The sequence below is a fragment of the Nothoprocta perdicaria genome, unplaced genomic scaffold (assembly GCF_003342845.1).
Source record: "Nothoprocta perdicaria isolate Ctin4 unplaced genomic scaffold, notPer1 scaffold_126, whole genome shotgun sequence".
NCBI classification, from domain to species: domain Eukaryota; kingdom Metazoa; phylum Chordata; class Aves; order Tinamiformes; family Tinamidae; genus Nothoprocta; species Nothoprocta perdicaria.
The window spans coordinates 97,390-121,962 of NW_020454383.1; the positions used below are offsets into that span (position 1 = coordinate 97,390).

The 24,573-nt window shown below is 42.8% G+C and overlaps 1 protein-coding gene across 1 annotated transcript; it reads right to left on the reverse strand.

The window, feature by feature from the left end:
- Window positions 1-573: 573 nt before the first annotated feature.
- GPR19 (G protein-coupled receptor 19) lies at window positions 574-11,334 on the reverse strand. Its single transcript, XM_026033249.1, has 2 exons — window positions 11,185-11,334; window positions 574-1,901 (listed from the first exon to the last, which is right to left on the reverse strand). The coding sequence occupies exon 2, from the start codon at window positions 1,883-1,885 to the stop codon at window positions 632-634; it is 1,254 nt and encodes a 417-aa protein (XP_025889034.1). The 5' UTR covers window positions 1,886-1,901; window positions 11,185-11,334; the 3' UTR covers window positions 574-631.
- Window positions 11,335-24,573: the final 13,239 nt, after the last annotated feature.

Genomic DNA, 24,573 nt, shown 5'->3' on the forward strand with positions numbered 1-24,573 from the left:
TCAGGGAGCACAGATGCGGATAGAGAGAGCCTGGGTTTTTCTCAGGCACCTGGTACCTCGGGAGCTCGCTGGCGGAGCAATGCAGAATATGCAAAAGCATTCAGCTCTGACCTAATGCTGACCCTGCAGAGGCTGTAGGAATTTTACCACCGCTTTCAAAGGCCTTATAGCTATGCCAGGATTGCCCACATACAAAAGTCCTACACACAAGGTCTGAATAAGAAAATAAACCACAGTGGAACAGTTTCCATAGGATATAACAAAAGGAAGTATAGATGGATTTGAGTGGATTTATGCAATTACACGTGGTGGCCAAAGTACAGTGATTAAAAAAAAAAAAAAACTTTTTTTTTTTTCCTGTTTTTACTACATACAGATATTGTAAGAGATTTCTTTTTATATATATAAAGAAAATAAGCTCAAGATTCAGGGTCAGTAATTCCAAAAAGCAGAATGTAAGAAAAAATAAACGGACTGGATACATGAAAATCAAAGCATTTAATAAAATAAAACATCATTTTTTCCTTCCTAAAAGTAGTGCTAAAAATACATAAATATACATTTCTTCAGAAAAGAGATAAAACTCTTTGTTCTGGTGGTGCATAATCATTCTTCAAAGCAATTAAGCCAATTAGACAAATGTGTTTGGAGGGTTTGAATGAATAGGCCAGGCAAGTTTTTTTTCCTTTGCTTCTCTGTCAAATGAATCATAGATTGAGTCTTTAGTTACAGTTTTGGCTGGTGCTGGAATTTCTGAGATCCCCACATAATTTTTTTTGGCTATCCTTGAGCTGGTGGTGATGGTGTATGCATTACTTCTGTAGCATTTCATGGAGGACATGCAAAATGTTTCTTTCATCCCTCTTCTGAAGTTTGCATTATACACTGAGTATAGGGTTGGTTTAGAGGCTGAAGAGCTAAAAGAGATCCAAGTAATAGCCATGAAAACCAAGGAACTATTTCTATAGTCTTTTTCAGGTGGGTGCCACAACTGTACCGCATAAAAAGGGAGCCACGAAAGAAGAAACAGCAAATTTAAGATTAGGAACATCTTGATGGTTTTCACTTTTGTCCTTGGAACAATATTCATTGTCCTCCTGACAGTCCTGCCATCAGTGCCTATTCTCCAAATGTACTTGATAACTTTTTGGTAGAAAAGGATAATGAGAATGGATGGGATCAAAAACATCACAAGGAGGTGGATAACACTATAGATGGCTCCCTCCCAAGAATCTGGGAGAAAGAAGTTGCAATGGTCATCCTGGCTGGAACCATAGAAAAAGAAAGCAGGTGATGCAAATGTAGCATCAAAGATCCAAGATGCCACAATCATTTTCTTGGCTTTCTCTCTCGACACTTTGAAGCTCAAGGGGTAGACAATAGTGTAGAATCGATCCACACATATGGAGAGGAGCACATATATCTGGACTCCAGGTGTGAGATGTTGTATGTACCTTATCAGCTTGCACATCCCACTGCCCAGCATCCACTTGCCTGATGTAAGCTGAAGCAGCACGAATGGCATGCTTGCCACACTGATGAGAAGGTCTGCACAAGCCATGGAGACAACGAAGTAGTTGGTGGTTGATTGTGTCCTCCTACTCCTGTGGATCACCAAGCAAACAAGGGAGTTTCCAAAGATGGAGAGCAACCAGAATATCCCAAAAATCATACTGGCAGCTATGATTTCTCCTGGCTTCAGGTTGTACTGCAAGACAGTGTGGTTCCTGTTTGATCTGGTGTCCTTGCCTGATTCTGTCATCTCGTGGCTAGCAGGAGGGATCGAGGTTTGAGGGTAACTGATGTTCTGTAGCAGCACCAACGATGTAGGGAGACTAAAAGGAGCGTCGCTGTTATCCATACCGTGGGCAAACATCACAGCCATGTTTTATTCTTAGACTCTGCATAAAGGAAGAAGCCAAAAGGTTGCATCTTATAAGCATGTGTGAAAATCTACCTTAAGTAAAGCATACAATTTTCAGAGAAATGGTCAAAAATATACTATGAAATTGTCTGGTATAGCCAAGGTCAATAAATTTGGCACAGATTTATAATAATGTTCCAAGCATTTTAGGACAAAAATTCCTGTCTTTTGAAAGTAAAATGTCCACTTCATCAACAATGAGATGCTGCCAATCCTTGTGATCTGCAAACTAAATGAGAGGAGTATGTCCTGTTGATCCCATAGGGTGAGAGAAAGACATGAAAAAAAACCCAAAAAACAGACAATCACTGTCTCTGTTCACTGGACTGTATGTAGATCTGGAAAGTAGATTAGACAGGAGGTGTCTCTTATACATAGAGGTGGAATGGAGAACAGTATATTTCATACTAATAGTATCTCCAGTATTTTAGGGTGTTAAAGGCTGAGTCCTGATCCAATCAAACCATATAGTACCATTGATATTAACATACCTAAGTTTAGAAAAAAGTACATAAAAAGCTACTGTGAGGCTATGATTGCATAAGAGGCAAATGCTGATAAGCATAAAAACTGTGGAGTATTTTCCAGCTCATGTTCTGTTTACAAGCCATCCAAAGATGATTTTTTTTTTTTTTTTCCACTAGCAGGGGCACTATTGGGTTGCCTAAATCAGAATCGTCTGTTTGTTGTTGGTGGGGGTGGGGGGTGATGATGATGATGGTGGTTTGTTTTTCTTAAATTGTATAATATGAATCCTTTTGCTTCAGAGTTTGTTTATGGAAGAGAGATCTAGGTTTGAAGGCAAAGTGGGAGGACTTACACCTGGACAGGCTGGACAGGAAAACCTCACAATGAGTTTCTTCTGAGCTCTTGCACATTGAGAAGATCCTCCTCCTTTCTGAGGTAGCTCAAGAGAGAAAACCTGTTATACCTGCAATTCTGTCCTTCCTTCACTCACCAGAAGTGCCATCAAGGACTGTGAGTGGGGAGAATGGCAGAAATCAGGATGTGCATCACTGGCCTGGTTCTCCTGGGTGAGCCTGGACAGAAAAGGGGATGACAGAAAAGTGGAGGTGTGCCTAAGGTGATATGTGGCTGCTACATTGGAGGTGAGTGGCCAGGGCTGAGTGAAATGCTCTAAAGATGGCTGAGGTGCATTTTGAGCAAGTGAAATTGAAGACCTGGGCTGTTAAGCAAGAGAACAATTAGAGGAGAAATAGCTTCCCATTTGAGGCCCAGGCACTGATGTCCTGGCTCTGTGGGAGTGACTTGATGCCTACTGCCAGCTGCAGAATCAGGAGATGTCATGTCGGCTGTGCCAAGGAGCACAGCATGCCATCTTCAGCAGCAGCTGGTCACCTTAATGACTCTGAGGAGTAATCCTGGCTGCACGTGTCCTGGCCTCGCTAGTTACCTGTTCCCTCTGTCAACCTGAGAACTAGATGGCAGGCTAAACCTCCCTCTCAGCTCCAAGCAATATGTTTCTAAATTAACTACGAAGCCTTGACATAGAAGGAAAGCTCTGAGGGAGGAGGAAAATATTCTCACAGAGCTGAGATATGGGGGAAACCTTTGATTTGTCTTTCAAGCTCCAGTGGTGTAGACTGTAGTTGCTGCACTGTCATTAGATATGAACACAGTCTGCTGTTGAGGAGTCTGCTGTGCTCTGGAGAAAACTAATAGGGAAAGCTGGTATCCTTCCTTGGCCAGAGACCTCCTGAGCAAGAAGTATGAATCTTTACAGCTTGATCTATAAGACCAAGCTGTCAAGCTGAGATCTGTAACTCTGGATATTTGTGCTGGAGAGAAACTTCCATAATCTGTGCCTTTTTCTCCTGCAAAGCTCTGTGCCCACCGTGTGCCTGGCACTGAGAGCAGCCAATGGGAGGAGAAAGTGGGTCAAAGTGTGAGTCACCAGTCCCAAAGTTCTTGCCTTTATTTAACAGCAATCGTGTTCAAGCAATACTGTGAATGGCAACCACTCAGGTTAAGTTGAACACTTAGGTGAAACAGTCTAAGGTTAGTACCAGCTGTTTTTGATGGAGCAGGTTATATTGAAGAGGGAATACTGAATGGGGTCTTCCCATCACAGTAACATCAACAGTGGCAGCCAGAAGTGTGTGTTGTGGTGATTGGGTTGTCACCCACCTGCAAGGTGTAGGCCCTTTTGAATGTTCAAATGGGACACCACTGCTTGTCCCCTCTTGTTCTGGAGGGTCTTTTGTTTTCCCCTCATTATAGCACTGGTTTCCCTCATCATTTGCTTCGAAACTTTGCTTGATAAATAATTTCTGATTTCTGAAACAGCACCTGCCTCTGTCTTTCCACCTTTTCTTGTGGCAGAAGCTGCTCAGATGGATCTTCTCTCCTGGAGATATCCTGCCTTCAGCAGCTCTGTCTACAGGCTTTTGGGGCTGTTTCCTCTGGCAGAGTGGCAAGGTGCATTGACAATGCAGCTCACTAAATTGCATGTTAGAATTACCTGTAATAGGATAATGCATGTGGATCCTATTAATTGGATAGAAAAGAATATTATGGGCTAATTTTCTTCTTTAATTTCCCTTCTTATCGTGCAGAAATATGTGCTGCTTAAAAATAGCCAGCTGCTTATTGCACATATTTAGCTCGGTATCAGCGTAACCAGAAGAAATTTCTTGACTGTTATTGAAGAGTAGTGGAAGTCAGGCCCAATGATGAAATTACTTCCTTAAACCTTTAAAATATGTAAGCTTCTTAACACTGTTCTCAAACTGTTGTCCATTTCTGCTCAAACACGAGAAATTTGGTAACACATTCACAATGCGGAGAGATAAACCAAAAATGTTCTGGGTTATAGCACTCAGATAGTACTTCTTTCTGTGGCCTTTTAACCTAGGTGACTGTAGAGAAAGGAGAATGGCAAGAAACATATCTAATGTTTGTGCTTATTTAGCAAAAGAGAAGTGGGTGGGAGGACCTTGGTCATGTTCCACCCTTCAGCAGGGATGGCTTTGTTGTTTTGAGAGCTAGAATATTTGGTTACGTGTCTCCCAGTTCATAGAATCATAGAATCATAGAATGCCGAAGGTTGGAAGGGACCTCAGAGGTCATCGAGTCCAACCCCCCTGCACACGCAGGGTCACCTAGAGCACGTGGCACAGGGCTGCATCCAAGCGGGTTTTAAAGATCTCCAAAGAAGGAGACTCCACAACCTCTCTGGGCAGCCTGTTCCAGCAGTTGTAGCAGTTTCCTGTTCAGATCCAACAGAAAATGCAAGTAGCATTATGCCCTGTGATCCTTTCTTCCTGCAAAATTCCGCAGTTATGCAACACACTGTCCACAAGGTTCCAATTAAAGTACAATTGCAAAACTAGGGACTCAGCTACCCTGAGCACAGCATCATTCCTGCTGAACAGCAATTACTTGTTAGTTGAAATACTTTTGTTTTTAAAGCAAATACTAAGTTATTAACCAGTGTGCTCTGAGATTCCTGGGTTTCTAGTCATAAGCACTTTTTACTCCTACTTCTTTTGTACTAAATGGTCTCTACTCATCTTAGTGGCCTTAATCGCATTTTCTAGAAGTGGTACTGAGACCAGAATCTTGCCTTGACTTGGCACTGAGAGAAGGACTTTGCTGTAGCTTATGGCCCAGCTCATCTTTTTACCTGTGGGAAAGGTGTTTGCTGTAGTGGGGATTTACTTCTGCATTATGAGTAATAGTCCTAATGTCAACATGTGTACGAAAAGCCCAGTATGTGCAGCACTCTGTGTGGGATGTGGATGCTAGTGATTAAAGGCTCTGTAACTTGCTACATTGCAAATCTTCAATTCCATGTCCCCAGCGTTCCCAGCATTGCTTAATGCTGCATTGTTTAATGAAATGGGATCGATGTGTTGATGAGCTGTTCAGCTTGCAAACATTAGATCCTTGGAAGAACAGTGATGAGCTCTTTAGTCTCCCTCTGCCTAAAAGTCCAAAATAATGAGCAGGCAGTGGACACACAGAAGGTAAAAACTATGCAACTGTGAAACTACACTGATGCATCAGTGACAAAAAATGTATCTTTTTTTTATTATTATTATTATTATTTTCGAGTGAGAATCCTCTTAAAACTGGTATGAAGACTTCCTCTGTTTTGATTTTAAAGGCCTGGATTTTGTATATCTGCATGAAAACAAAAGAGAACACTAAATTACCCATGATCATCAAAGAGGGATTTCCTGGTGCCGCACTTCCTATTTCATGGATCCTAATACACAATCTGAAGGCCCAAACACTCCATTTTCAGGGATGTTCCTTTGGGCTGATAGTAGAGGAATTGTATTCTTGCTAACCCTCCAAAGAGATCTGATACTAAGAGAAGTATTTGAGCCACAAGAACTTCATAAAATCATTGCCACATCTGCTATGCTGTTCTTTAAATTCCATATGGTGTGGCTGCTATGTATTTACATGTTTAATGTCTTGTCTGGAAGTGCAGCTTCCTGGCTTCTGTTTCAAATGAGAATAGTGAAACCTGGTCAGGTTCATGTAAGAGTGCGATATAAATGGCTTTTTTAGAGTTTAATCAAAAGAACAAACATTCTTTCTCATTTACTGTATTTTAGGGTTAGAAAGACATATAAAGAAAAAGAACATTGTACTCTATGTTCCTAGCATGAGCAGAGTGTGTGGTTTTTTTTTTTTTTTTTTTTTTTATTGAACACACTGTTTTGTCTCCCTGCATCATAACTGCAAAATGTAATTGCAAGCCTTGGGCCAGGAAATTATTTCAAAGACCTTGAGTCGGTCATTGCTACGTAATCCTCCCTCTCTAAATAATATCTCTGGAATGGTTGCCTGAATGGAAGAAGAATGTTTCATCTACATGAGTTTAATCAACATTAGAATTAGAGTAAATTCAATCAGAATGGGGTCTTTTTGTCCAGGAACGAGATGCTAAAAGATCCCTGCCTTTTGTCCCTACCTTAATTTGTATTAACTGCCTTATTCATGTATGCACTCAGTGTACCATCACTGTGTAGAAGAAATGTTTCCTCTTATGCAGACACTGTATAGCAGGTTGCCACTCAGTATTCCTATTTCTAGTGCAGGAATGCAAATACACATCCTTTGATAAGCACACAGATTCCCTGCCCATTCTTTTCTCAGGTCTAGGGCTCATAAAAATGCTCTGCTATTAGCCCTGTTCTTGTTATGAAGGCTTTCCTATCCTGCTGGCAGCTTTTCTGAGCACAGCTTGAAAATCTCTTGAGGTGAAGTGTGTAACTCCTCACTCTCTACATAGCAGCACATGGGGAGGGAAGACACCTACCACCTCCCTCCTGTTTTTGTTTGTTTGTTTGTTTGTTTGTTTGTTTTTTGTGTAGAATAAAATGTTCTGAATGGAATAAAACTTGAGATTCATACCCGTATTTCATATGCTGTCACCTTCATCTCTGACTACCCTTTTGGTGGGAATTTTTGACACTACGGATCACAGTTAGCTGAAGACGTACATGATTGCAAGTGTGCATAGGTTGTTTCTTGTATGAAGCTTTCTGTGCTGGTTTTGGTGACAGCTCAGCATATAGTAAAAGCTCCTAAACTGAACTGATATTCTAAAATGATATACATTATTGTGCATCTACAACTCTAATTTAGATTGCAGGGTGAGGCCATGGGGGCAAGAGGTATGGACAGAACTGGATAAAGGAAGCTCATGTTTTTAATTTCCAGTATATATGGATACTATGTGTTATACAAGGCTGCTGTATGAGCATGAATATAAGCAAGATTTTTCTCCTATGTGCTTGAGAAAAGTAAGGTGAACTAGGCAGTCTCTTCACCTTCAGTTTTTGTTGTCTATTTTTTATTGTTGACTGTTTTAACAAGATATAAAACACAGGAACAGAGATGTAATACTGCAATACTTGGAGCCAATTTATATTTTTTGTACTGTCAGTTTGAGGAAAAATCCTCTTTCAGTTTTTAACACTTTAATTTGACTAAGTAATTTGTGAGTCATTCAGCAACTAAATAGGTCAAGTATAGGGTCTGTATATTGCTTTTGATTCTATCACTTCTTATGTGGTTGTAGAATTTTAGCATGGATCTAGAACAAATTTACTGAAAAGATTTTGTTTAACACTAAAATTCAAAATATGACGAATCACATGGTAATGAATATTGACTGAATAGTCAATAAGAAATTGTGCTATCACCTTTAGCCCAATGTGAAGTTAAAGGTTCTAAGAGTCTAAGTCTTTAGCTGTGTTTGAAGTTAATATTTTTTTCTCCTGTTTTTACAGTGAGTTAAAACTGATATGCACATAATCACTGCAACTCTATTAACCTGAGATGAGTTGCTAAGCCACAATAATTTATTCATGTGCCTGTGCCTTAACAGTACATTTATTCTATACTGGCAGTGCTGGAAAGGATCTCTTGCAGTAGCTGCATATTCCACTCATACCAAATAACAAGGAGAAACAAATGTAAAACATGTTGGAATTGTGTTTACTGCTGCTGTCTTCACCTCATCAGCATCTGCAGACGCAGGGAAAGGATGAAATATGCTTTAGAAGAGCTGTGCTGAAGCACACATGGAGTGTGCAAACCTCAGCTCTTTGAAGAGGTTGGCCCTGAAGGGAGGGATGTACAGGATCACCTATTGAGATAAATTATTCCTCTGGTAGCTGTGGGGTATCCATAAAGCCAAAGGAGAACACTGCATTCATTTCACAGAGCTAGTAATGAGCTGTTAGGTTTTTCATGCTCTTTGGTATGCCAGTTTCTTACGTCTGCTTCCTATGGTTCTGCCCTTGGCCTGGTCCTATTAATTATAGGAGACACACAGTACAGTGCTCTGACTGCTAGCTCATGAGCATAACGATGAGCAGAATATATAGGTTCACAAGGTTTTAAAAGTCTCAAAGTTTTGTTCTGTCCTCCTACTTCTGTGATTAGCAGGCACAACTGTAGATTAGCACTGATCTAAAAATGATGGCAGAACCCAACCCTGTAGGATTGTAGGGGTGTGAAAAGGTGGGAGCAAGGAAAAGAAGGACTGATGTCATTTCCAAACTCTGCTATCGAAACAAGTTCTGCCTACTGGACTTGTCCAAGGAGAGCACGGAGAAGTTTAAAACATACCTTTGCAGGCTTTTCACCTTCCCTGGAAGGGAATTAAATCTGTCCTCAGACCTGGCTAGGCTGAATCCTTTCCCAACTCACAAGCAAGAAAAGAGGGGAAAAAAAAAAAAAAAAAAAAAAAAGCAGAAGGTGCTCTCCCTTTCACATTTATGTTAATTTTTGGCAGTGTCAGCAACCTTCCCACAGCGTGATGTGCAGTTCAGGCTGACGTGGGGAACACAGTGCTTAGCAGGGCTCCGTTGTCATGGTGGGTGTTGACAGATGAGCTGTGGTGAATCTCGCACTAGCTGACTACTCTGCCCGTCTCTTGGAAAGTCTCACCCTCCCCCGAAGGATCCTCTCCCCTGCAGCGAAGATGTGCCAGCAGCTTCAGTGAAGACTCTGGCAAAGTAGGTCAGTCTCACCAGAGGAGTTTTCCTAGGAGAATCCTGGGAAGAGGAGAACTATTGGTTCTAAATAAAAAGGTCATATGGAAATATATTTGATTGTTCAGTCTTGTGACGGCTTCTTGCTCAGAAGAATAGTAGTGCTATTTTAGCAATGGTACAAGCATTCATGCCAGAACCTTAGAGGGCATGTCATGTGGCTCTTAACCTATTTCAGATCTGGTGCTAACATCTGGTGCATGCACATCACCTGTGTTAGATATTGTAATGAAAAGCAGGGTGGCATTGGTGGCTGACAAGATAGACAGGGACAAAGTTGCCAGAGATCTCAAGATGCTCCTGGGAGGATTTTTCCAACGGAGATATGAGAAGGAGAAATGCTGAATGAACAGGAGTTATCCCCATGTTCCCAGCAGCCCATTGGATGACATGACAATTAAAATGAACTTCACACAATCTCTCTATACTGAATTTGCTGGAGAAGACTGGGGGCTGAAGGCCATGCAAATTCCTCTGTTAGTTTGGAAATGCGTGATGCATAGGCGATTGGCAGAAAGGACATCTTAGCTGAATTAGACTCCGGGAGGACAAAGGGCTAGAGGAAGTCACTACGGCCACTAAGTCCCTTGAGGAAAGATGCCTGGTGGGGATGTAAAGGAAAATGCGGGGGGGAGTTCTATGGTATGGTCCCCAAGGGAATGGTACTGCATAGCTTTGCAAATAGAGGCTTTACAGTAGAACTGTGGAGATGTAAGTGCTCAGTGATCTCTTTTTTAAAACTAAGGAGCACACCTCCCCAGATGTACCTAACACGTACAGTTACGCATAAAAACACATAAAAATCCCCTATTTAAGCACCCAAATAAAGACTAGCTTTTAAAAATTATTTTGGGTTGGCACCTATTTTTTTTTTTCTGCAAACCAAGCCACTTGTAATTAGCCTTCTCTTTAAAGAGAAATCTTGAAGAAACATATTGGAAAATCATTCTCAGAAAGAATGACTGCCTCATGCACCCAAATAGACTTTTCAAAACAGAATGCAGTTTTCCTTCTTCATTGCTCTGTGGATGCAACATACTGTTTGCCATGTTGGAAACCAGTTGGATAAATGAAAAATATTGTTATGCATTCACAGTGAGAATGTGCCTGAATTAACAGAATTAACAGAGACAGAATACCCTCTTGCCTCTACTGGCTAGAGAAAGGAAAGATTGCTATGTCTGCAGGGATTTCCTAAGTAGCTGCATCTTGGCACCCACAAAGGAAAAGAGGCAGCGTTTTCAGAATGGATGACCTGAAATTAATGACTAAAAAATGATAAAGTAGTTTGGAAATATCTAAAGATCTAGAAACAAGGGGGAAAAAATGCAGATCGTTGTTCTCCACCTCAGCAAGAAGTGATTTTCTGCTTTCCTTGATCTGATCATGTCAGGGCATTATTTTTAGACAAATAGGTGATTAAAGAATAAAATTACTGAATCTATACACATAGAAAATAGATCACTACAGAAAATACAGTCTTCTATTCTGCAGCAATTCTATACGTCTCTCTGCTTTCAGCAGAATCAGTTTAAAATTCAAGCGTCACGGAGAATCTGCTCCTGAGGAACGAGCCTTCCTTGCTAAAACCCAGGAGGCTGTAAAGGCACATTGGGAAATACTCATAAGATCAATTACCAGCAAAGATCTTCTTGCCTTTGCAAGCAGAGCTATTCCTCTAGCCATGTTCATCAAATGCATACCTACGAACCCACCTACCTGCTCCAAAATGTAGCCGCCGACGTGCTCCTCTCGTCCTCTGCCTGTTTGTAATCCCACGTGAGGGCACCACAGGGTAGGGGCCCATCCGCCTGGAAGCCACGCAGTATGTTCATGTCCGTAGCTGCCTGCGCCTGCGTTTGGAAGTCGTGGGGAGCGGGGGATGCTCTGCCCTGCTCCCCTGCCTGGTGGAGGGAAAAAGCGACGTTTTGCCGATCTGGCTGCTGCCGCCCGGGGCTCTGCATCCGTCACGCAGGATCCTGCGGCCCTGCCTCGCCGCGCTCCGGCCGCAGCCACCGGCCCCGGAGGCTGCGCGGAGCCGCGCAGCACCGCGGAGAGCGGCGCGGAGCCCCCGGGCGCTGCGCGGAGCCCCGCAGCACCGCGGAGAGCGGCGCGGAGCCCCCGGGCGCTGCGCGGAGCCCCGCAGCACCGCGGAGAGCGGCGCGGAGCCCCCGGGCGCTGCGCGGAGCCCCGCAGCACCGCGGAGAGCGGCTCCCGGGCGCTGCGCGGGCCTGCGCGGAGCCCCGCAGCACCGCGGAGAGCGGCGCGGCCCGCGGAGCCGCCGGGCGCGTTGCTAGGGCGAGGGGCGACGGCGGGAGAGCAGCCGGTGTGGAAGGGGCCGGGTGAGGAGCAGGAGGCAGCGGGAACAGCCAATTGGCTGCCGTCGGGAATGGGCAGCGCTCTTTCCTTTTTTTTTCCTTCCCCCCCCTCCCCCCCATAAAGAATTTCACTATCCACGTGATAATAAAATGAGAAAAAGGGGAGAAATGAGAGTGTGCCATTCTTACATGGAATGGCACTGGCAAAATCACCCCGTGCTCTCTGCCATGCGCATTTTGCTAGGAAGACCTGACAATCCTCCCTAAATCTCCATATGCAGTCCCTTGCGAATGTACTTGTTCCTCAGAAGTGCAAATGGACTACAAATTATACTGCTCTGCCAGTTTAAGGAAAAAGTATATAGTCTTAGGGAGATGGTTTAGCAGATAATGGTCTTAAAGGGTTTACGACTGGACACAATGATCTTGAAAGTCTTTTCCAACCATAATGATGCTGTGATTCTATTCTGTCTTAGTCTTCATAGAAAGTTTCTGTCTTTGATCTAACCAAGAAAATTTGTTGGTGCTTTGATTTCTGTTATTGATCATTGGGTGCATTTCTGCATTGATCTTTGTGTGCCCTGGCTGACTGAATGAGGGAAGGCTGACTCAAAAGCTGAATATTTCCCTCCACCTCCCCTTTTCAAATTTCAGTGGAGAGCTCCTAGTATGATTTTCTTTTTCTTTTTTCTTTTATACCTTCAGAGCAGAGAAGGGAAAAAATAGTTAAACAACTGAAATTGAAGCCAAGGAAGAAGAGACATCCTTTTTTGGGGGGAGGGTCTAATTATTACCATATAGGATGGGAAAAAAAATTAGAAAGACGGAATGATTTGTATACAAATAAGGACTTGAGTAGGGTATTATCTGTCTAGAAATCTGTAAGGTTTCTTGCTTGCCCAGTTAGCAAATGGGAATGTTAATGGAAGCTTGACCACACATCTGATTCCTTTCCATAAATTTCACACTGTTTTTTTAAACCTTTCTGATTTATACCAGTAGCGTTTTTTTTATTCTACTTTCTTCCCTGTGATTATGAGTGTATGTGTGAGAGATTAATTTAGCTTCTTTAAAGCTTTGTTTCCACAGTATAAACTGAAAGTGAGAGAAATTTATAATTTCAATTTACAATACAATACTTTTCTTGAATAACTACTGCATGAGGACAGGGAAACTGCTGTACTGATTCACATGGTCACACAGTTTAAGAATACAACCTTTGGCACTGACACTCGTACAATGTTTTGGAAGAAGGCATAAAAAGAGTTGCAAAAATAGTTACTTTAGAGATGCACTTTCTCTTTCTAACCAAACAGCCATAAGGTTCATGGTCTGAAATGTGATGATACTAGTTTCTCATGATCTTAGCTTGAATTATTTACTCTAGTGGCTGTTGAATTATTCAATCCTTTATAAAATTCAGGTATATCATTTCAGTATTGTTAAACTGGAAGAGAAGTGAGTGTATGCAGCTCATATGGCACTTCCAGAAAAGTCTAAAATATCAGTTGTTACTTGGAGACCATCGCTTCTCTTGACAGGACGTAATCATATTCTCAAGGAGTTTGTCCTGAATGACCTAGGTTGTTCTACCTCAGATGCCAATTGTTCCCAGACATATAACTGCTGATGATTATTTTGAAGTTGCCTTTGCAATGCAAAGCAATTCTTGCTCAGTATGGACCTGTTTCAAATTGTGCATTTATTTCACCAAGGTTGGAAATAAATCTTATATCCATTGTTTTTGGCAGCTATCACATTTTTGGTGTTAAAGAATCTTTTATTCCTATCTGTGCTTTCAGTGACAAGTCTCCCAAATGACACATAACTGTAGACAGAAAGGTACTCTTTCTGTGCACTTGTTGCTAGAAAGGTTGTTTTAGTGAGTAGGGTAAATCATGGAAATAAACCGTGCTAAGAGATATGAGGTAGGAGGTGCAAATTAGAGTACGTGACATGTCATGCGTTCTATGTATTGGGGCTATTATCCCTAAGGTACTCTAAGTGGCAAACGCACAGTCTGTACTTGTAGGGTCATGCAGTGGCCATGCAGCTTTGACTTATGCACAGGCCCAAATTCTGGCCCATCATCTCCTGAGCTTTTTCATTCTGTTCAATGAGTCCAGACATTGGTGCTTTGTGCACAGGGACCACTTGCCCTGAGGAGCTGAAGCAGAGCACAGAGACTGCATAAGAATCAGTCATTAAATTCCTGTCTTGGTTGATGTTCAAGTGCAGTTTGGGAAGCATCACTAGCTAGAAATGTTCCTTAGTTGAGCTAAAGCTATTGCTCTGCTTAGATGTATTTGGATCCCTGTAACCCATGACCCAAGAAGAATAAGTTCTAACCTTTTCCTTTAATAAAAAGTGGAATTTCAAGATAAAAAATTCTAGAGATACTTTATGTCTGTTTGGGGTAGGAAATAAAAGGCTGCCAGAAGGAGATAGAGCTTAGTTACTCTTCTTTGTTTTTGTAAGAACTAGGGAATGTATAACTTAATTTTGTTTAATCAATGCCTAATATGAACTAGTGTTCTTTGCACTGCACACCGTGCAACATTCATTGAGCCTTGAAGATAATATGTTGTTTTACGCATTTTAATAGATGTCATTTCATGTGACTCACATGCACTGAGTGAAACTGGATGAGCTTAACTTCTAGCAGCCATATTTACTATATTCTTAAATTACTGCATAGATTTGAAATGGAGAGAGGAATTTAGCTAATGTGTTCATCCAAAAAAACCTGCAAGGTCTGTATTTACTTTAAAGAAGTTTTTTTTTTTTCTGGAGATTTTGATTTCTTGTTCAAACATGGATCTCAGCCAGTTGATGACCACCATCATCAACTGGCATCAGCAAAGATGAGAAGAGAAAGGGCTCCTGACAGTGATCATAAGAGATGTCTAAATATGAGGGAATGCTGTAAAGGACACCACGGCAAGCTCTGAGATAATTCAGTACAAATTAAAATGGAATGGAACAACAATCTATTACAGAGCTGCCTTGTTTCTTACAGTCCACAGAGCTGCCATAACCACAAAATAACGTTAGCTGCATTCTGCTGAACAGTGACACTAGTTCAGTGGCTGCTGCACTGTGTAGCAACTCTTACTGCTCAGCTTCCTTCAGCCAGCTGCGTAGGACCTTTTTATAAGAAATAGTAAGTTAAAATTGAAATAGTCACTCAGGAGACCAAATCTCATGAAAAACTAGGGAGAGTAATTAGTCACATTAGTGTTGAAGTGTCTCTTGCAAATGGGAAGGTAGCTTTGCTTTCAACATAGAGCATGTTTTGACATGGGGGAGAGCAATGCTTCAAATACATTTCCAAAATTTGGGCCAAATTCTAATGATATCTTATACATATATACATATATTCATATATATGTATTATAAACTGAAGCAAAAGAATTGGAAGAATTAGAGCCCTTATTGATAGAGTCAACATATAAAATCTCCTACTCAGCTGACACAGTTATGATTAAAAAAAAAGGAAAATGTCCTACCTCATTATTTGCCTAACATGGACTTACTGGGTTTTCCTAAGAATCTAAACTGGAAGATCAGTCATTAAAATTCTTCCATAGGCATTTTTAAATATTCACTTTTTCTGCATTGGTATTTTCAGACTTTTGGAAGATCAGAATCAGCTTGAATCCATATGAGGGTCACAAGGCTTTTCACATCTTATGGACTTTCTTCTTGTGCTGCCTTTTTAAGCATATAGAAATATGCCATTGCTATAATGATGTCTGATCAGAAGATCTGACATAGGGCTGGGGTTCTGCGTGCTGTAACTGCCCTGGCTCACACCCCTTCTAGTGAGGCCTGTCTGACAACTGCTGCTTTAAAATCAGGTTGCAAATATTTCCTACAAAAGGAGCAGTCAGATGACATTAGCAAAGAAAAGGCTGTTTTCAAAGTGATCCTGTCAGGCTTCTTTTCTGGCTGATCTCAGTCTCAATGAAGTCAACCAAAAAACTCCCACTGATTTCAGTATGAAAATAATGTCGTACTCTGGAATTTTCTGCTTGAGGTTGTATCTTAAGGTTACATGCATAAATAACTTTTACAAGGTTAACAACTGATGGCTTGATTCTTATAGACTCCCACAAAGGTCAAAATTTTGCTTACAACACCCTATAAAAAACCTTTGACTAATGTACTTTCAGCGTCCACAATAAATTCTATGTGTACCACACTTATCACATTCATCCATCATTTATATAGTATTTGTAAATGTGCTATTACTATAAATCTTGACTAGCAAATCAAATAGCTTCTTCTCAGAAAACTGTTCATGAAGCTTGGAAACTCAAGCTACATCTGGTATCTGCAGTACAATCTCGATGGATTGAATGTCTGAATGTTATTTCATTTGTGAAATATATTTCTGTGAGATTATGAGATAGGAATTTTGTGGATGGAGCATATTTCATACCTAGAAAGGAAACAACTTTTCTAGCTTAGCTTTTACATTGAAAAAAATAAAAAGAGGGAAGAGCTATATATTCCTGATTTAAAGCAAAAATACAAAAGCAGAAAAACCCTGCAAGAGGAAACCATGTTTGATCACATTTTAGTCACTGTTTCCCCTCACTCCTGAATTTGCACTTAAAAACGACTGTGAGGTCATTATTACAGAATCATAGACTCACTGAGGTTGGAAGAGATCTCAGGAGATCTAGTCCAACCTTCCTGCATAAGCAAGGTCATCTAGAGCACATTGCACAGGATTGCATCTAGGCAGGTTTTGAAAATCTCCAGAGAAGGAGACTCCACAAATTCTACGTCACCATCACAGTCAAGAATCCTTATCCTTTTCCTTATATTCTGATGGAACTTCCTGCGTTTCAGTTTGTGGCTGTTGCTTCTTGTCTTATCACTGGGCCCCACAGATCATAGTTTGTACCCATTCTCTTAACATCCTCCCTTAAGATATATGTTCACATTAATAAGATCCCTTCTCAGTCAGCTCTCTGTCTGTCTTGTCAGAGTGCAGCACTGGACACAGTTCTACAGAAGTGGCCTCACCAGGGCTGATCAGAGGAGGAGGATCATGCCCTGTGATCCCTCTACCTGCGGGGAATGCCCTTCCTAATGCAGTCCAGAAGACCACTGGCCTTCTTGGCCACAGGTGCACATTACTTACTTGTGATTAACTTGTCCACCAGGACTCCCAGTTCCTTCTCTGCAGACCTGCTTTCTAGCAAGTCAACCCACTGCCTGTATTGATGCATTGGGATTGTGCACATGCCTTTATTATCATAGAATCATAGAATGCTTAAGGCTGGAAGGGACCTCAGAGGTCATCTAGTCCAACCTCCCTGCTCATGCAGGGTCACCTAGAGCACATGGCACAGGGCTACATCCAAGCAGGTTTTAAAGTATCTCCAAAGAAGGAGACTCCACAACCTCTCTTTGCAGCCTGTGCCAGGGCTCTGTCACCCTCAGTGTTATGAAATGTTTTCTTAAGTTCCTGTGGAATTTCCGATGCTTCAGTTTGTAGCGATTTCCTCTAGTCCTATCGCTGGCCACCACTGAAAAGAGGCTGGCCCCCTCCTCCTCACTGCCTCCCTTGAGGTATTTATAGACACTGATCAGGTCCCCCCTCAGCCTTCTCTTCTCCAGGCTGAACAGGCCCAGCTCTCTCAGCCTTTCCTCATAGGGCAGATGTTCCAGGTCCCTGATCATTTTCGTAGCCCTGCGCTGAACTCTCTCCAGCAGCTCCACAATTGAACTTCATGAGACCTGCTGGAGAGCTGGGTATAGAAGAATCTCATGAAGTTCAATTGTGGAGCTGCTGGAGAGAGTCCTGCGCAGGGGTCTCTGAATGGCAGCACAGCTCTCCAGGGAATCAGCCAGTCCTCCCAGTTTTGTACCATCAGAAAATTTGCTCAAGGTGCGCTCCGTCGCTTCATCCAGGTGAATTGCTGAATAATCACAGAATCACAGAATGTTCAAGGTTGGAAGGGACCTCTAGGGATCATCTAGTCCAAACTTCCTGCTCCAGCAGGGACACCCAGAGCACGAGGCACAGGGCGGCATCCAGGCGGGTTTTGAAGACCTCCAGAGAAGGAGACTCCACAACCTCCCTAGGCAGCCTGTTCCAGGGCTCTGTCACCCTCACAGTAACTAAGTTCCTCCTCACCTGGAGATGGAACTGCCTGTGTTTCAACTTATACCCATTTCCCCTTGTCCTGTCACTGGCCACCAATGAAAACAGCTTAGCCCCTTTCTCCTTACATTCTCCCTTCATGTGCTTATACATATTAATCAGATCCCCTTTCAGCCTTCTCTTCTCCAAGCTGAACAGGCCCAGCTCACTCAGTCTCTCCTCATATGAGAGATATTCCAGTCCCTTAATCATCTTTGTCACTCTCCGCTGGACCCTCTCTAGAAGCTCCACATCCCTCTTGTACTGGGGAGCCCAGAACTGCACACAGTACTCCAGGTGGGACCTCACCAGAGCTGAGTAGAGGGGCAGAATCACCTCCCTTGACCTGCTGGCAACACTCCTCCTGATGCAGGCCAGGATCCCATCGGCCTTCTTGGCCACGAGGGCACACTGCTGACTCATGGTTAACTTGGTGTCAACCAGGACTCCTAAGTCCCTCTCTGTGGAGCTGCTTTCTAGCAGGTTGACCCCTAATCTGTACTGGTGCCTGGGGTTATTTCTCCCCAGGTGCAGGACCCTGCCTTTGTCCTTATTGAACCTCATGAGGTTCCTCTCTGTCCAACTCTCCAGCCTGTCCAGGTCCCTCTGGATGGCAGCACAGCCTTCTGGAGTGTTGGCCACTCCACCCAGCTTGGTATCATCTGCAGACTTGCTCAGGGTGCACTCCGTGCCCTCGTCCAAGTCATTGATGAACAAGTGGAACAGCACCGGACCCAGTACTGACCCCTGGGGGACACCACTGGCCACTGGCCTCCAACTGGACTCAGCCACATTTATCATGAGCCTCTGAGCTCTGCCATCCAGCCAGTTCTCAATCCACCTCACTGTGCAATAAGTTGAACAAGACTGGACCAAGTACTGACCCCTGGGTGACACCACTAGCTACCGCCCTCCAGCTAAACCTCACAGCTGATCACCTCTCTCTGAAGTCTGCTATTCAACCAGTTTTCATTACACCTCAATATCCACTCATGTATTCCACACTTTCTGAGCTTTCCTATGATGATATTATGGGAAACTATTACAAGTCTTACTGAAGTCAAGGTAGACAATATTCACTGTTCTCTCCTCAGCTACCCAGCCAGTTATAGAAAGCTCTCAGGTTGGTTAAGCATGATTTCCTCTTGGTGAATCCATGCTGACTACTTCTGATCACCTTTTTTTCCAGGTTGAGCTGCTCCACCACCTTTCCCGGGTAAGGCTGACTGGTGTGTAGTTTCCTGGGTCCTCCTTGCCCTTTTTGAAGACTGGAGGAACACTGGCTTTCTTCTAGTACTTGGGCACCTCTCCTGTTCTCCACGACCACAACTCTGAATGATCTAATAGTAGAATCCACCAGCAATTTCAGCAATTGTGGGAGCATTACATTGAGACCCGTGGATTTGTGGATGACAAATTTGACTAAATGATCTCCAAACTGGTTGCCCTTGATCAAGGGAAACTCTTCCGTTCTCCAGACTTTCTCTTTTGTCTTCAGGGTCTAGGATTCCTGAGGGCTGGCCTCAGCGTGTAAGATTAAAGAGAACAAGGCATTCAGTAACTACCTTCTATCCTTTATCACCAGGGTACCCATCCCATTCAGCAGTGAGATCATATTTTCCCTAGTCTTCCTTTGGCTATAAATGTATTTGAAGACATCCTTCTTGTTCTCCTTGACATCACTTTCCAGAGTTAATTCCAAATGTGCCTTAGCTTTCCTTGTCACATCCCTGCATACTCTGATAATACTCCTCTATTCTTCCCAAGTGGCTTGTCCCTTCCCAAAAAGGAATATTTTGTATACTTCCTTCTCATGTGTGAGTTTTGCTCACCTATTCAGGTCTCTTTCCCCCTTTGCTTGATTTTTTACTCATAGGAATGCACTGATCTTCAGCTTAGAGAAAGCAAGCTTGAATATTACCTATCTCTCTTGGATCCCACTTCCTTCCATGATTCTAACCCATGGGACCCCCAAGAAAGTCCATGAAGAGCCCAAGGTTTGCTCTCCTGAAGCCCAGGGTTGCAATCCTACTTTTTGCCCTGTTTCCTCCTCTCAGAATCCTGAGCTTGACCATATCATCGTCACTGCAGCCAAGGCTACCCCAAGGCTAAAGGAGTAAAACCCGAATCAGACATGGGTGTCTGTACAGGGCAAACAAGCTGGGCACAGATGTGGTATACCTGAGAGGAGTCTGCATTTTGATGCAAGTGCTCACACACTCTACAAGGAGAAGGGATCAATCTGATCATCACTGCCTCCCATTGCCCTGCTGCTTTGCAGCTTGGCACAGAGCCAGGGCTGGTGTCTCCTTGGCCACTGGCAGCTTCCTGCAGCAGCAGGATCCCCATTCTCCCTCTGACTCTGCGATTTTGTATGCAGCTCCTGCTTTGCCCCCAAAAGACGAAGTGCCTGCTTCCAACCGTGCCACTTCAAGCACTTCAAAGGAGTGACTTCATCTGCACTGTTCCCTGCAAGATAGGATGAGAGCTGAAGGCTTGAGTGCTTCACAAACAGACCTGGAGTCTGTTTCACAGTTGGAAAAAAAAATTACCATATCTGCTCACGTAAGAAAGTCTGTTGGCCACAGTGAGTGATGGATGGCTGCTATTTTTATAATAGTCACACACACAGCGCAGCGAACAGAGGCAGTGAAGTTTGCACAGCAGTTTGAGCAGAAGGGTGCAAGAAGTCACCTTCGTTTCCAGTCTTAGTAGTGAGTTCCTCAGATATGGTCATGACTTGCCACAGAGCACATTGCCCAGTAGCTGTTGAAATTGCTGTGTCAGAGGCTTTGATCCAGGCAGACCTTCCGACAGCAGATGCAGCTTTACAGGTCCCAGGATTCAGGGAGGACTTGGGGCCACTCTGTGAGGTCTGGATAGAGAATTAGGTCTCTTAAAGAAGATATCCATTGGTATTGGAATTGTGTCATCATGTAAAGGAGTCACAGGAGGAAATCAGAAGGCTATGTAGAACCTGAGAAGAGGAGGAGATGGACAGGATGTTCTGAGATACAGCTCCCAGATATCCCACCTCTTCCCAGCAATGGAGTTACTGGAGTGCTCTGTACTGTATAAAACAATACATCATAACACTGTAGAAGAAGGCTGGAAATGGGTCACCTCTCATAGGAGGAAAAAGAATTGCAGAGAGTACTTAGTGCTCTCCAGGCTGAGGAGGAGCTGTGCATGGCTGTGAGGGAAGCAATTGAGCTGACAGACCCTGTGACATGCAAGCACACCTGGAAGAAGCATCAAGTGATTGTTGTAGGTGACTCCCTGCTGTAGGGAATGAGGCACCTACCTGCCAGCTTGACCTCTTGTCTAGAGAGGTTTGTTACCTACCAAGAATAGCTCTAGTCATGGAGCTTTAGTCATGATGACTATTAATTTTCCTTAGAGGACAATACGTAAGGATATGCATTAAAGTAACTTCCAACCTTCCTATGCTCATCAAACAAATTTGCATAGCCTTGTAGAAAAAATCCTCATTTCCGTAAAAGAGAGAAATATACCTCAAAGACACACACAAAAAAATGTGGCCATAGGTGGTTATTGTTAATTACTGATTGTGTTAAATGTGTTTTGGTACACTGAGGCTCAAGGGAGGACCTGGTCCTTGTTCCCAGCCTTTCAGTTAAAAGCATTGCACTGCGGTAAATTTGACTTGAGGAGTTAGTAAATCAGGAAAGAGATGCTGTGCTCATGCACCAAAAATCTGTGGTCTTCCACTGTTATTTTTTGCACTTTCACCAATACAAAAACCCATAGTATTTTTGCATCATTGCTTCTTAAATTATGCCCCTTCTCCTTTCTTTAAAATGAGGTTATCTGAAAATACCTTAAATAAGCTTTAAATAGGCTTTAAAAGTATAAACAGAGAGGCTAGGAGTCATATCTGAGTCAGTGTCCTAAAATTAATTGGAAACAAACTTTGAGGCCACTTCCAATCCCCATCTTTTAAATGCTCTCACTTTCATAGATAGATGCTCTCCTCTGAGGCCACCTCATTCCATTTCTCCAGATACTCAAGTATCTGAAAGCTTGTGTTCAAAGCCAGGCTGTGCTAAGCTATGCTCCTCAGATATATTCAGTTGCCCTTGGACCATGTGGAGATAGGAGACCATTTTTGAGCACCATGAAGCTCAATCTTGTTGCTTTAATTTACCTGGGAATTTGCTGCAGGCAAGTTATTACCATGGCCCTATTAACCATGGCTAGTACAGAGCCAAGTGAGAAAATGATTGCCGGAAGGTCCTATCTGCAGCTATCTGGGAATGAACTGCAGCAGGCTGATTCCTCTCCTAATATCTCCTGTAGACTGTCCTGGCGCTCTCAGGCATGTTTTCTCCTGAAGCACGGGCCGTCTTTGGGATCCACATGCTGCAGTAGGGCTCAGACTCTTCTGTAAGAAAATGCTGCCCTCATGTGGCCTCCGGCTTTCCCAGTGGCAGGAGGAGACTGCAATTTCCATCACTTTTCTGATCTAGAGAGAGAGAAGGGAGAACCACAGAGCAATGAATTTTCCCCACTCTGTGCTTATCCGGGGCTATTCATACCCCCTCTGACTTTGACACCTAAAATAGTTGCCTAACAGTGAAGTTGCAACTGCTGATCCCGTCAATCAAAGCAAGGTAAAAGCTCAACTGAGCTTCAATTGATCTTCATTGCTCTTTGGAAGAACCTGTCTTGCTCCCTTGACTAGACAGCAGACTTAACAGAGGCCTCCAGAGGTAGGGACAATGGCACAGAAGTCTGCATTAGCTCTCCTGAAGGCTGTTCTAATCTGTGAAGCTCTTTTAGGACTCCACGAGTTTCACACAAATAAAACCAGTCCTTGCGCTTAAAATCCCCAGACCATTTCTGATGACCTGCTCAGCACCAAGGGCTAGAGTTGTCTGTACAGCTATTAGTGGACCACAGCTAGAGGGAATTTTTAATGAAGGAATGCTAAAACAACAGTTGTATATTAAACAAACGTGACATCTGGCGAGGTGGTGTTGCATTAAACCAGGCTAAATGCTGTATTGAGTTTAAACCTGCAGTAACCCTGAAATAATTGTGGTAACTTTGGACTCAGTCAGGCGCATTGAAGAGTGGAAGCTGGCTTTGTCATTATATGAGAAAGTGCAACAAACTCAGGGGCACTGAAGGCAGAATGGAGCCCAATCACTTTGCTCTCTCCCTCTCTTTCTAGTAGGAATTTTAAGATTGGTTTCTTAGATTGCACTTCTCTGTTTGTAGAGTGGTTTATTGGATGCCTTTATAAAAGAAGCCCAGATTCTGCTGTAATTCACACCATTGAGTGCCCATTTGTTTCAAAGTAGTTCATTTTCCCTTGAGCTTGCGTAAGGAGGACAGAAATCACAAGGGGTTAGAGTAGCTAAACATCAGGTGAATTAGGCATTTGTGGTTCAACATATGCATGAGGAACACAACAGACAGCAGGATGCCGGGCAAATTTCTGTCCTCATGCCCAAACTCTGCTAAATTAGTGAATGGTAGGAATAAATATCTGAGGACATAAATTGGTACACTGAGCGTCTCCCTCTCCCACAGCTTAACTGCTCTGTATTTGGGAAGAGGAACTAGCATTTATGAGGAATCTTTACAGAGGGCAAGACTGTTCTTGCAAGGAGGCCTTGTTCTATTTTTGCTTGCATTTTAATGCGTATCAGATGTGAAGTTCTCAGGAGGAATAACTGAGCCTGAGTGATATGTAACTTATGGTGAGAAAAGATTGGGCATGTAAGTATGTTGGTGTTCAGGGACTATACTTGTAGCAGATCGAGATTTATTACAGGTTGGGCCTGGGTTAGAGTTGACACCTTTGAAATAAAAAAAAAAAAAACACACTCTGTGCATCTTCTGAGCAAGCACATAGACATTAATAGCAATGAGCAAATCTATCCTAACATTAGTTCTGGCGTTAGTTCTGGTGACCTTGTACTGGGGACATGGAATGAGCTACTTCTCTTCAGTCTGATTTTGAAGATGTGTCTGCACACCCAAAAATGCCTCAGCAACTGGCATAATGGTAGTTCAGTAAAGAGAGAACAAAGTAAGGACAGGCCACCCTGGTTGGGATTTGTTAGAACCTAGAATATATCGAGCTAAAGGGCAGGGAGCCTGCTCAGACACCATCACTATGTGTGCTTTGTCTGCGCTTTATCAGAAGAAAAACACTTCAGACCTGTTAGTCCAGCTTCATGTCTGTCAGTCCAGATTTATTTAAGGTCTCTCAGATCAGCTCTTTTGGCTGGGACTGCATTCTTTTATTAAAAAGCTATATTTAGCTAATGAGTCATTTTACTAATCAAAGTGGAGAATAGGTCTGCTGATACAACGGAACCATTGCAGGCTCATCTGAGCAAGGCAAGCCTTACTCTAACCACTTTCTCTGAGGACTCTATGTTCTGGTGAAACTCAGTGTGCATTTCATAATGGTGGTGCTATTTCTTTTTTTCCAAAGCACTATCATTTAGAAAAATATCTGCTGATATCAGTGGCCTCAATCTTACACTAGTGCAATGAAGCAAAGTTTCACTGGAATTAATGTGAGGTACGATCTTATGCTATCTGGTACTTTTATATCAATAAAGTGAAGGGAATTTTAAAATTCTCAGCAAA